General features: G+C 49.6%; 1 protein-coding gene across 2 annotated transcripts; it reads right to left on the bottom strand.

The window, feature by feature from the left end:
* Positions 1 to 637: 637 nt before the first annotated feature.
* On the bottom strand, positions 638 to 12068 carry LMO2 (LIM domain only 2). Of its 2 annotated transcripts, none has more exons than XM_059068120.2 (4): positions 11856 to 12068; positions 10848 to 11076; positions 6339 to 6554; positions 638 to 1656 (listed from the first exon to the last, which is right to left on the bottom strand). In XM_059068120.2, exons 2-4 carry the CDS (start codon positions 10886 to 10888, stop codon positions 1437 to 1439), a joined length of 477 nt encoding a protein of 158 aa, XP_058924103.1. In that variant the 5' UTR covers positions 10889 to 11076; positions 11856 to 12068; the 3' UTR covers positions 638 to 1436. The 2 variants fall into 2 exon arrangements, with proteins under 2 accessions (XP_058924103.1, XP_058924102.1); XM_059068119.2 differs by lacking the exon at positions 11856 to 12068 and adding an exon at positions 11198 to 11461.
* Between the last annotated feature and the right edge of the window lie 222 nt (positions 12069 to 12290).

Here is a 12290-nt window from a genome sequence, read left to right as displayed (position 1 = left end):
TACTTGCCAATATTTTTATGTAACAATTGAAATACATCTCCCGTAAGTCTCTCATTGGGACATTCTTGAACTAGTGAGCTGAGAGGTGTTGACCAGCAGGTGGCGCTCTGAGTCAGTTCAAGGCTGCCTGGATGCGGTGAAAGGCAAATGCACAGACAAGGTGTCTGCTTTAAATCCTCAAAGAAAGGTTCTCTTAACCACTTGTCATAAAATACCCTGAGACACACGTCTTGGAAAATCGAAGTGTCAAGCTCAGCATCTTTGCCACATTTCAAACTAGGTAATTACCTTCTCTCCCAAGGGAATCTGTTTTATGTATTTGTGTCCTTCGTAGGTTACAGGTTTCCCAAAGGCAAAGATCTTGCCTTCTGTTCACTGTATACGATGCTGAAGTGAAATGCAGGTTTTACAATAGCAATCTAATTATTCTACATCCCTCTGAGCTACATGATGACCCGTTAGATACTTATTGCTAGTAATATAGAAACGTGCCTGCCTCATATAAACCCTAGCCGTAAACTTGTTTTTACTCGACCTAAAAGTAAATTGCTTATTTACTTCTCCTCTACAATATAAAAAGCCATTTTTTTTCCTGCCATCACAAATTGTAAGTCATTACCAGGTAAACAACACTGCGTTTTAGTCAGTCATTTTTATTGTCCTCAGAGTTTTTTTTAAACTACACACAACAAATACTTTGATATAATCTAAGATAATAAAATAGGTGAACAACTTTTTTTTTTTTTTTTTTTTTTTAGATTTACATTCGTATAGAAACAATCTGTGGAACTCCTCACTTCAAAACTAAGGTGTCTAAAAACAGTGATTCATCAGCATTGCTTTAAAGAATTGTTTGGTTAAAAGTTGCAGTTTTCATTCTCAACTGAAATGTTGTCTCCATGCAGTGTCCCTTGGGGCCAAAGCTTAAGGCCTCGGGAAGGTGGCCGAGAAGAAAAGGATGGCCACTCTTCTCTCTGTCCTTCCCTCGTGTGGAGGACAGTGGTTGGACCAGGGTTCTCATAAAAGCCAGGAAGAAAAGAAATCAATTGCACATCTCTAGTTTTCAAGGGTTAAAGACATAACATGTCTGGGCAGAACAAGTCCCCATCTGTAGATGGGAAGTTCCATCATGACGGCACAGAAGCCCCCAACACTCTCTCCCTCGCTAATCATGTCAGTTATTACCCATACATAGGCTGTGGCCATTGTCCATAAGTTCTCCCTCAAGGCCAGTCACTTTGTCACATTTAAGTTTTGCTCCCTTGCATTATGTCACTTGGATGCTGTGTATTGGTTCTTGGTGTCCAATTCGGGTCTTTCATCCCCTAAGAAATGTCTCAGCCCACCCTCAAATCCCCCAAATGCCTAAGAGTGAAGACCCCACGGAGACAGTGACTTCAGTGAAACACCTCTCCAGAGATGCTGGGGCATCTGGCCTATATCATCCCATTGACCTTAGTCCACTCATAGATGTCCTGTTCACACACGATATCGGAGTTGATGAGGAGGTATCTGTCACCCACACAGAAATGCTTCTGACAGGCGGCACATTTGAAACATTCCAGGTGATACACTTTGTCCCTCACCCGCATCGTCATCTCGTAGGCGCGGATCCGCCTGTCACAGGATGCGCAGAGGCCGTCCTGGCCAAAGAGCCTGCGGAGAAAACAGAGAGAAGAGCTAAAGAGACAGTGGCACAGATAATACCGGAAGAAAGGGCCTGAGGATGGGTTCCATGCTGTAGGCTGGATTCCCAAGACGTCGGGAAGCAAGGAAGAGCTGGGTCCAGACCGATGGCTGACTCGTTCGCAGTCTTTCCTAGAAGGAAGTGGGTCCTCTGGGATGAGACGGTATCTGTGGCATTTGTGTTTGGCGTAACTCGTCCCTTTTCTGAGCTCTCTCCCTGCCTGCAGCCACCACCCTCCACGCCTCCAGCTTGCCCCGGGCCCCACCTCTGCGGAAAAGACCCTCAGCTGAAGTGATTTCAGAGGCAAGGCATGGATTGTGTGTTCCCAGGGGAACTTTCGTTTTAGAAGAGGAGCAGGAGTAAACGCCAGGGGCCCCTTTGAGAGGAAACTGACCGGGAATGCAACAAAATGGGAGTCTTTCTGAGGCTCCCAAATTCTATCACATCAACAGCCACTAATTCCACCCACGGGGAGGGTTGGTCTCGAATTCCTTCAAAGGTACCAAGACCATCTCCCCAGGATTATTTGCTGGGACCCCCAGCTTCTGGGGGACAGAGGGAGTTCAACCGAAGACACGTGGTGTAGTTAATCGTGCCTCGGAGATCTGGAGGATGAGCAGAGTCTCTCCACGTAGAATGGAAGATCTTAATTCGAGATCCTCGCTGCCCCAGTGGCATGAGTCTCACTTCTCTTCTGACATTGAAATCAAGAGTCTCCTAAGTCTCAGTTGACTGGTTACTTACATTAAGCAATATGGGGTACCAAAGTGGGGGATGCAATATGGTGGAGCCTAGTGCAGTGAGTGGTTCTCAAAGTGTAGTCCTGGGACGGGCCGTATTTGCATCAGCCGGGAACTCGTTAGAAATGTTCACACAGGCCCTCCTGATTGAGATGCTCTGCGGGTGAGGCCCAGCCATCTGTGTGGTCCCGAGCACGGCCAGGTGATTCTGATGCAGGCTGAAGTCTGAGAATCAGCCCGCAGGAGTGGGATAACACAAGCACTGGAATCAGGAGACTTGGGTTCAGCCAGGACTAGCCCTGAGTACCTGAGGGACCCCGGTGAGACCTCTGATTCCTCTGAGCTTGGCAGCGATCATAGCGTGCCCCGCACGCGGCTGTTAAAGGATGGACGCAGCACGTCAAAGCACCAGCGTTCAAGGGCAAAGCCAACGCTGGCTGGGTTTTAACACATCTTGGGGGTATTCCAACAGGGCCAGTCTTGCTGCCAGAAGTCGTTTTCCCACATGCCTGATTACGTGGCATGTCAGCAGGTCCTTTCCACGGAAAACCTTCAGGGCAGTTTTAGGTGAATGCCTGTTCTTCTCGGAAGTTCTTATTAACTTCAGAATAGCAGAGAATCAACTGGTACGTTCTGAGAGGTTCTAGGGGAGATGAGGGCAGTTGACAAATTTTGAAACACATGAACAAAATTAATGGAACCAGGAAGACGTGGTCTGTGGGTAGAGAGCTCATGGTTGCAGCCAGGCCAGCTAATTTCCCTCCCAATCCTGCTTCCCATTTGAAGAGCTCTGAGTGTTTTCAAGGCACCACCTGGGAGCAAACTCATTACTGGGGGAGAACATTTTATCCTAAGGCAGCAGATGGAGGAGCTGTAGGGAACTGCCGCCCTGGAGGTCACAGAGTGGAAAGACAGTTCTGATTTCCTGATTTTTCAGTAAGTTGAGTCTGGGCCCAAGTGACTTACAAAACAGTGTGCGTAGAATGAAGCCAACCACCTGGGGTGTGTGACCCTTACGGAAGGAGAGCGTTTATTAAAGGGAAGTTGGGGGTAAATTACAACACACATCAGGCAGCTAATGAAGGGAAGGATGAAGGACTTGTATTTGGGAGACAAGTTCAGGTGCCAGCATCACCTCTAACTAGCCAGGTGCCCCAGAGCCAATGACATCCTCTGCCCTGGCTTCTGTGTGTCTTAAGCTGTAACGCAAGAGAACTGGAAGAGAAGGCCTCTGCAGGCCCTTACAAGCTCTGGTTTGCTGGGACTTCACTAATAGTGAAAATAGCCAGGGCTTGACATCTAACTTGAGCGTTCACCTCTGGCACAAAGAGTTGGTGCCTTAGGCTGGATATCCCAGAAATAGACCCCGAGACCAGGATTTATTAAGGATGTGTCATCAGGGGAAACAGGTAAGGTGGCGAGGGAAGCCGGACAGAAGGGGTGCAAGGCAAGCAAAGTGGCATGCTCGGGCCAAGTCCCTCAGAGGGGAGCTTCAGCCTGACTGCACGGGGACTCTGGGGTGTAAGTTATGTCTCCAAGAGGCCCTGGTTCCCGGCAAGATTGCAGGACTTTGGTCTCCGGCAGTGCCAGCCACTGGGCCAGGTCTGTTGGGCATGGGGGGCGGGGGTGGGCACACTTCTGGCTTTAATAGAAGACACAGGTGCTGGCTGTTGGAAGTAAAACACTTAGCGGTGGGGAGGCACTGCACACAAAAATTGGTAAAAAAGCGATCCGAGGGGATCTGGGCTGGGCACTGATATTAACAGCTTTCTGTTCCCAAGAAAACAACATAATAGCACAGGGTTTATGTAGGTTCTGCATGGGCGTCTCATGAATATTTGAGGCTAAATGTCTGAAAGGGACTGTAACAGGCAAGTCAAACATTGGAAACCCTCAGGGGGAGAAGTTCTCCTGGGGCAGGGGTGGGTGGGCGGGGGAGAAGTTCTTCTGGGGCAGGGGTGGGTGGGCGGGGGAGAAGGACTGAACCCCATCATAGAACACATTTCCTCACTCCTCCAACTCGCCTTTTGCAAAGACACTGCCAGATGAGAATGCAAGCAAACAAGTCCATGGCTAAAGGGCCATGCCTGCAGCAAGAAATGATTTTTCTCCTCTGTCAAAAGGTGTCACGTCTGAAGTTTCCTCCTGCCCATTTTAATAACAATAATATAAATATGAAAGGATGGCTGGAAACGCTTGCACTAACACAGAGTTAATTAACATGTTGCCTAGGAATGTAGCAGGGAGAAGAATTATTTCATGTCACCAAGACACAAGTTAATTAACACTGGGTTCTCCCAGACTTTTTTTTTTTTTTTCTCTCCTTTTTAAAAATGCAAGAGATTAACAAGCCCAGGCAGCACGGGGTTTATTCTTGAATGTTATATGAAAACCGCAGAGATAGGGAGAAGCCCGGGCTCTTTTGACCTTACTCTATCTGTACTTCATTTAATAAGATTCAAATGATTTGACAGGGATGTAGTCAGGGGGCCCAATGGGAATCATTTACCCGTCTGCTTTCTGCACTGTCTTGGCAAACTGATAGAGAGCAGAATCAGGTCTCTATTTATCCCAGTTCTGTTTTCTTGTTACTTAATAAAAAATTGACCAAAATTAAAATCATGATCCTTGGAAACCTGACTTCTTTTCTCTGAACCACCAAATTTGCAAGGACTTTATCAGGAAATTTGGGGGTGGGAAGCTTACTCTGTCAGTCTCTGGGTGAACAGATAAGCTTCCTTCACCATGGTATTGCCTGCATTTTTATTTTTTTTTATGTAAAATGCTCTGAGGGCAGGTTTGGGAGGAAGAGCTGGCCTGGCAGCCAAGGTCACTGGAGTCTAAACAAGCTTCCCTGGTTTGGGTGGTTCTAATGTATTAGGGCTGCATGCTCCACAGACCCTCTGCCACAGGAAGATGGCAAAAATCTGACAGCTACACAGTTAAGCAGATTTGACAGCAGAGGGCACAGAGTTACCTCTGCAGCAGCTAATATGAAACTGGAAATGCTAGAACATTCCGGGCAAAGGCACTCATTTGAGTGCTGGAAAATTCACATAGCCAAACCTATGACCCAGAGCATCCAAGATGTCCTCAGTGCCTGTCTCACTGGGTGTTCTAGAGTTCCTGTGTTGCCTTTCCATTCTTCCATTTCTTTGTTCATTAGATCGGAAAAGACTCTAATAATAAATGTCATGAGCAGCTAACATCTATTTTATCCTCATACTCATGCACCAAGCCAAGCACTTTACATGTATCACCCCATCTAATTCCCACCCCTTCTTGGAAGTAGGTATCGCTGTTATCCCCATTTTACGGATGAGGAAATTGAGGCTTAGGAAGGTTACGTAACTTGTCCAAGGTCACAGAGCTAGAAAGCAGTGGGGCCGGGGCTCAAACCTACAGCTGACTTCAGGGCCTTCCTGCTGTGACCGTCAAACCCTTGGAGTGCCACGGTGAGATCATGCTTTCTATTTTTAAACTTCTCATCACATAATATTGGAATCTTACAAAAGAATTTTTAGAACCGATAGGTATATTCTGAAGCATTAAATGAGCTCCTAGGAGCCCACATGCAAACTTAGAAACTACAAAGCTCCCAGTTTCTTAGAAACTACAAAGCTCCCAGTTTCTTTGGCACGCCCTGTGCTTCCCTCCCTAACCTTCTCCCCTTTCCTGCCCCACAGAGGGAACCGCTATTCTGAATTTTGTGTTCATCACTCTCTTGCCTTTAAAATATTAGAATTGGACCGTGTAGGAATGTATCCCTGAGAACATGCTTCTCGAGCAGGAAGAAAGGCCGACTGCTTCCCTGCATCGGGCAGCTGAGACCCAGCCTGATCTCGCTGGGGCAAGAGGCAGGCACTGGGCGACCCAGACCCACAGCCCCAGGAGGGCAGCGAGGACAGTACCTGAGATAGTCTCTGCGGCAGAGCTTCCTGCCCAGCTTGTAGTAGAGGCGCCGGCCCACCTCGCCCAGCCGGCACCCGCAGAGGTCACAGCTGAGGCAGTCCTCGTGCCAGTACTGGTCGATGGCCTTCAGGAAGTAGCGGTCTCCGATGTTCTGCTGGCAGCCTCCACATGTCAGCAGGGACGGCGGGATCTGCAGCACCTCATCCACTGGTTCCCTGGAAAGAAGGCCAAGCATTAGGGATGACCTCATCTTGGGGAGAAAAGCACGGGGCGGGGGGGGCTCAGGAGTCATGCTGTGCCCAACAGGAAACCTCATTCAATTGCCTGTAGGTGACATAGGAGAAAGGAGGGGACAAGGTATACCTAGGGCAGACTGCAGAGAGACCCTGCCGGCCTCGGGTTAGGACAGGAGAGAGCTAGACCCTACATCCTAGAACCTGGAGGAAGCAAGTGCGGGGCACCAAGAGGCACCAAGGCAACTGCAGGTGGTACCGCACCCCTACCCACAGTCCAGCCCCACTTTCTCGGCACCTGTGGCCTCTCTTCTTTATCTCCCTCTCCCCTCCTACTCCATCTCCACACCTCTCCCCTTTCCCTCCTCACATACCCAGGACCCAAGGGCACTGCCCAAACCCAGAGGAGGCACCCAGGACTATAAGAGTTGCTTGCTGCCAGTACAGTGACTTCCTAGAGGGCTAAGAATCTGCACATTCCCTTTTGAATCTCCGTGCCATCCTGCCTCAAACCCTTCCCAACTGCACAAAAGCAGAGGCGAGGAAGGAAGAAAGAAGAAAGGGACCCCAAGTTATTTTAGCCTGCTTTCTCTTTCCAAGATAAAAATTCCATCAGGATATAATAGAAATTCTCACTATTATTATCTTTTAATAGAAATTCCGCATCCCATCCTTCTTACTGAATGAATCCTTGGAGAAAAATCTCAGGTGTTAATTAAGGCCACTGTTAAACTTATAAAGGACATCAAACAGAACTTTCTGCACGTGAACATTTTTACAGCAGCAAAACTGATTTGGATGAAGTTGATTTAGGAAAGAAAATGGGGAGAGGGGCAATAATTATTTTCAAGAGAGTGGAAGGCAATTAAACGGACTCTGAAATCTCCATCCAGGCAATTGTTAGGAGTGAGCCTGTGATGTGTGTTCTTTCACTACAAATGTCATACAGTGTCTCCAGTTCACTTTGCTTAACTGGAATCTGAATTCTTCTGCTTTACATTTTTAAAGAAATAACTTTATTTGCCAAAAGAAAATAAAGGGAGTGGGAGAAATGATTCTCTCACCAGATGGGACACAGGAAAAACAGAATACCTGTTGATCTGTGACAATTAACAAGTGCTGTGCTTTCTTTTTCTTTTTTTTTTGCAGTACGTGGGCCTCTCAGGCTCAGAGGCCATGGCTCACCGGCCCAGCTGCTCCTCGGCATGTGGGATCTTCCAAGACCGGGGCACGAACCCGCGTCCCCTGCATCGGCAGGCTGACTCTCAACCACTGCGCCACCAGGGAAGCCCAACAAGTGCTTTCTTGAACCTCACTCAAACACAAATCTATTTTTCAAAAATCTATTAAGTTTTGAAAAATGGAACTGCCTCCAACTGTGAAATTCCCAAAGGGAGTTTCCCACTTGGTACTTTGAGGGTATAAATCTGTGTCTCCTATTTCCAGCTGACACTAACTTACCAGGTGACCTTGTGTCCTGATTGGCCTGTGCCCACAGCACTCAGCGTCCTTTACACCTAGGGATGACAAGGCTCAGGGAATCAGTGTTGATAACACACTCTGACAGCTTCAGGCGACTCTGTCTGTAATGTGCATACCTCCCTGTGAATATTTAGGGCTACTGAAACCGAGCCCACACTTTGTAGATCAAGTATGAGGGTCCTTTGTGAGATGATCTCCTTTTAGAACAGGGAAATGTAAAACCCAAACCAGTTTTCTCCTAAAAACTCAAGACTTTGAATACTTTTAAGAGTTCACTGAAGCCTGGTTTGCTTTTCTTTGTTTCCACGGGTCATACATAAAGACTTCCATTCTCCCTCCTGAAAAATAAAACACCAGCATTTTCACATGCATCACCTCAGAATCGCATCTCTTCCCTTTCCACAGCCCATGGTCTTACTTTAGGCTTTCAGAAACACTCATGGAACTTCAACACTGCTGGATGCCCTGATGCTGAGCCTGCCAACCGACTGTGAAAGAAGAGAATTTGCACTTAGCTGGTGCAAAACTGCCTGGAATTAAAATGAACTGCTCTTGTTACTCACAGGGAGGCGGTAGGGGCCACTGGTGGCACAGTAGAGGAAATCTCTGTGTCTGTGAATTCTGGCTGTCTTTCTGTCTAAATGTTTCATTTGCATATGCCTTGGCAAATTTCTGTGTGTAATTTGGAGATGCTGATCAGACTGACCTCAGCTGCACTGACCCAAGTATGTACACAATGAAGCTTCTGGTAGGATGGTGGTCCGCAGTAGAAATGGTAAGCATAAGAGCTATTGTGATGGCCTGAGATGAGATAGGAAAGGATATATATAAGATATTGGCTCTATCTTTCTATAATTAATGATAATATCACATTATCTTTGGTGGATGTTCCAAGCCAATAACTGAGTGGGATTCACTCTTTAATATTTTATAGTCTCCTAGAGCCTATCTGAATATTACACCTAAACACACTTCGGCCTGGATTTCTGGGATAATTTCTCAACAATTTCCAAGAGAGATAGGGAAAAAATGTGCTGCAGCAATTTCTCAGCTAGCTGGTCCATCTCCAATTAGAGCTTGTCTGCATTGGGCAAATAGTGAAGCAAAGGATGGAGAAGAGCACCCTTCAGTAGGTGCCTGCTGTGTTATGAGGTAAAGATGTTTCAATTTTCCAATCTCAGTGAAAAAGCACAAACTTTGAAAAGAGAAACACTTCCTTCAGGGAACTGAAACCTCCAGATTTATCTTCTAATAAAAGGCTTAGTGATTGAGTTCTGCTGATTGAAAAGGCATTAGGGGCCTTTCAAAGGTAATTCATCCAATTCACTCTCTTATGGTATTACTATGGTCTTGCCCAGGCTCTGAAAACTCAGGGCTAAGTTGTAATTCTCGGTTTGTTTAAAAAAAAAAAAGAGCAAATCACCCTTTAAACCCAGTGTTTTCGTAGATACATACTTTTTAAAAGGAATGTTATCTTTCTCCGGAGAATTTAAGGAAGCTGGGTTTTTGTTAGAACAAACCAGACTCCTTATAGAATTGGCATCTGAACCTTCAAGATTGAATAGTGATGTTTATATTCTCACTAGATCATGGTACTTCCTGTGTTTTATGAGAACACGCTGAGCTTTTATGCTGGTAACTGGGGGTAAAACCCAGGTATATAAACACCATAGGAGACTGAAATTGGGAGGAGGAGGTACTTCAATCAGGAAAGCACAATTCTTTTAAAGCAGGAAAAGAAAAGAAAAGAAAACAAAACAAGTGCCTCTTAAAAGCACAAATGGACAAGTCATTAACCAGCTCCTTTGGTCTGTGTAACAAATCCCTTCAAAGGATTAGATGGGGACTTCAAAGGAATAAATGTTCTCAAAACCAGACAGCTAATGAATCTTAAAAGGGCATTTGCGCTGACGGCTAAATGATATCTTAAAACAACCCTTTCTCCCCGTCTTAACACTAAGGAATGGGCTGGAGGTAAACATTGGGAAGAGGGGATACTTCAAACCAGTCAGAGCCTCAGAAAACAAATGCAGTTCATTAGAGCTCCGGTTCCCAGACTCCAAACCCTTTGAGACTGTGATAAAAGCCGTGAGACTCCGCTCCCCAGAAAAAAATTCACCTATAAGCAAAATGGTGCACTAACTTTCGAGGTTCAAAGGTCCCCATCGGTGGACCCCGAGGGGAGAGGCGGGGACGTGTATCCAGATTAACTCCGTGTTTAGCTGCTCTAAAGTCTCTGGAGGCCTGAGTGAGCTCCGAGGTGAATTCTCGCACCTCCTCACCCGCCGGTCCCTGGCGCTGCGGGCAGCCGCTCCACCTGCGGACCGGGAAGGGGGCTGTCGGGGACTCGGGAGGCCTCCACTTGTAATGTCCCCCTTTCCAGGACCAAATGGACAAAGAGAAAGGGGACCAAGAAGGAACGAGAGGGGAGAAAGGTGCAGAATCGAGTCCTGAAGGCTCCCAGGACTGCACCTGTGCGCCTCCGACCTCCCCCTCTGCCTGCTCCGGTGTAAACTTTCTGGCCCGCAGTGGCTTTGGGGAGCATGCCAGGTAGCCGGGAGGGGCCCGCAGCGGCGCCGAGTCGACCCCCTCTTCCTGCCGCCCGCCGCCCAGCCCCTCTCCCAGTGTCCCCAGAGTCACCCGATAGGATGCGGGAGCCCCGCGCAAGGCAGAGGGAACCAAGGGCACGCTGCGGGCGCGCACCTGGAGCCTTCTCGCCGGCCGCCCGCGCCACCCTGCCGCCCCGGGGCGCGAGGCCGTGGACATCGTGGGGGGCAGGGGCGCCGCACTTACTCAGACGGGTCCAGGCTCTTCCTCTCGATGGCCGAGGACATTGGGGAGGGAGGTGGTGTGCCAGGCGGCGGGGGCGCTCCCTTTGTGGCGCGGGGCTGGCCGGCAGCCGGGGCTCGGACCCCCTCGGATGCTCGGGCGCCGCCGCCGCCTCCGCTCCTGCGCCTCCTCTTGCTCCGGCGCTCTGGCGGCGAGCTCGCCCCTCCGCGCTCAAGGACAGTCACCGCGCTCCCTTCAAACGCCAAAGAGAGAGAGCGAATCACCGGGCTGCCGCGCGCCGCGGCCGAGGCGGGGACAGGGGCGCGCAGCCTGCCCCGGGCGGCTGCAGCTGCCGTTGCTGCTCAGGACTTAACCTTCCATCCCGGTCCCGCCGCCGCCCGGTCCGGCTCGGCTCGCGCGCTGTCGCCGGCTCCGCGCCGCCCCCGGGAATGGGGCGCGACCGTCCGGCCGCCCCTCGCCCCTCGCCCCTTCGGCCCGGGTCGCGGCGCGCAGCTAGCCGCCGAGGGCAGGGAGGGGGCGGCGGCCTGGGGGCCGGGAGGGGACTGCGCCTCTTTCCCCCGGCTCCCTCCTCTCTCGGGAAGGTCTATTTTCGCTCAGCTTCCCTCTGTCTCTGGTTTCATTTCCTTTTTCCTGATCGCGATTCAAATACAATAGAAGGAAATCACATTTAAAGAGACAGCTGCCCGGTACCCAACCCACCCCCCCCTTCTTTTTTCTTCTTCTTTTTTTTTAACGGGGCTCCTGGGGATTAGCGATACAAACAGCAGCCGCCGCCGCAGCAGCAGCCGCCGCCGCAGCAGGACTGAGTTGGCGTCTTAAAGGGGCCAGCGTCGGGGACGGGGAGAGTCTCTCAGTGAACACCTCTCCTTGGAGAGGCGGCTGAGTTGCCTCTAAATCATCCTTTAGGGATTCCCCTCTTCGGCGTTGCCCTTTCGGTAAAGTAAGATTGAAAGTAACCAGCGGGCCGCTTGAGGAAGAAAGAAAAGACAAGAATGCGAAATAAGCACATACAGAGATGCACGCGTTCCGAGTGGCGTTCGCGCCCGTTCGAGGTTCCAGGTCCGCGGACACGGAGCGCGAAGATGCCCCAGACAGCGCGGCTCTTCTGGCTGCGGACTTGTGACTGCGTCCGCGCTCCAGACAGGCGACGGGAACTGTGCGAGCAGAGGCCGCACGGGCTGGGTACGCCTGAGCAGTGCCAGGGGCAGCTAATCCCAGAGGGAGCGTGTGGTTGGGAGGGACCAAGCTGATCTCAGTCTCCTCTCCATCTGCTGGCGGCAGAATTCCCTCCCTCAGCATCTTTCAAAAATCGGACTCCTGCGGTTAAACTGGCCCCTGTAAAGTGCCAGTAGTACTCTGCACAGAGAAGAGTGCCTCTCCAATGAGGGAGAGACTGTTTTGCCCTGGGTCAGGGAAAGAGAGAGAAGCCAGACTTGATTTTCGAGT

This window comes from Kogia breviceps, chromosome 7, assembly GCF_026419965.1.
Source record: "Kogia breviceps isolate mKogBre1 chromosome 7, mKogBre1 haplotype 1, whole genome shotgun sequence".
Lineage (NCBI taxonomy): Eukaryota > Metazoa > Chordata > Mammalia > Artiodactyla > Physeteridae > Kogia > Kogia breviceps.
This window is presented reverse-complemented; position numbering and strand designations above follow the sequence as displayed.

Excerpts from the sequence above, each read along its gene's own strand:
- LMO2 (XM_059068119.2), bottom strand. Across the intron at positions 6,555-10,847 it reads AAGAGCCTGGACCCGTCTGA|GGAACCAGTGGATGAGGTGC; the intron begins GTAAGTGCGGCG and ends CCTTCTTTCCAG. Across the intron at positions 1,657-6,338 it reads TGCCGCAGAGACTATCTCAG|GCTCTTTGGCCAGGACGGCC; the intron begins GTACTGTCCTCG and ends TTTTCTCCGCAG.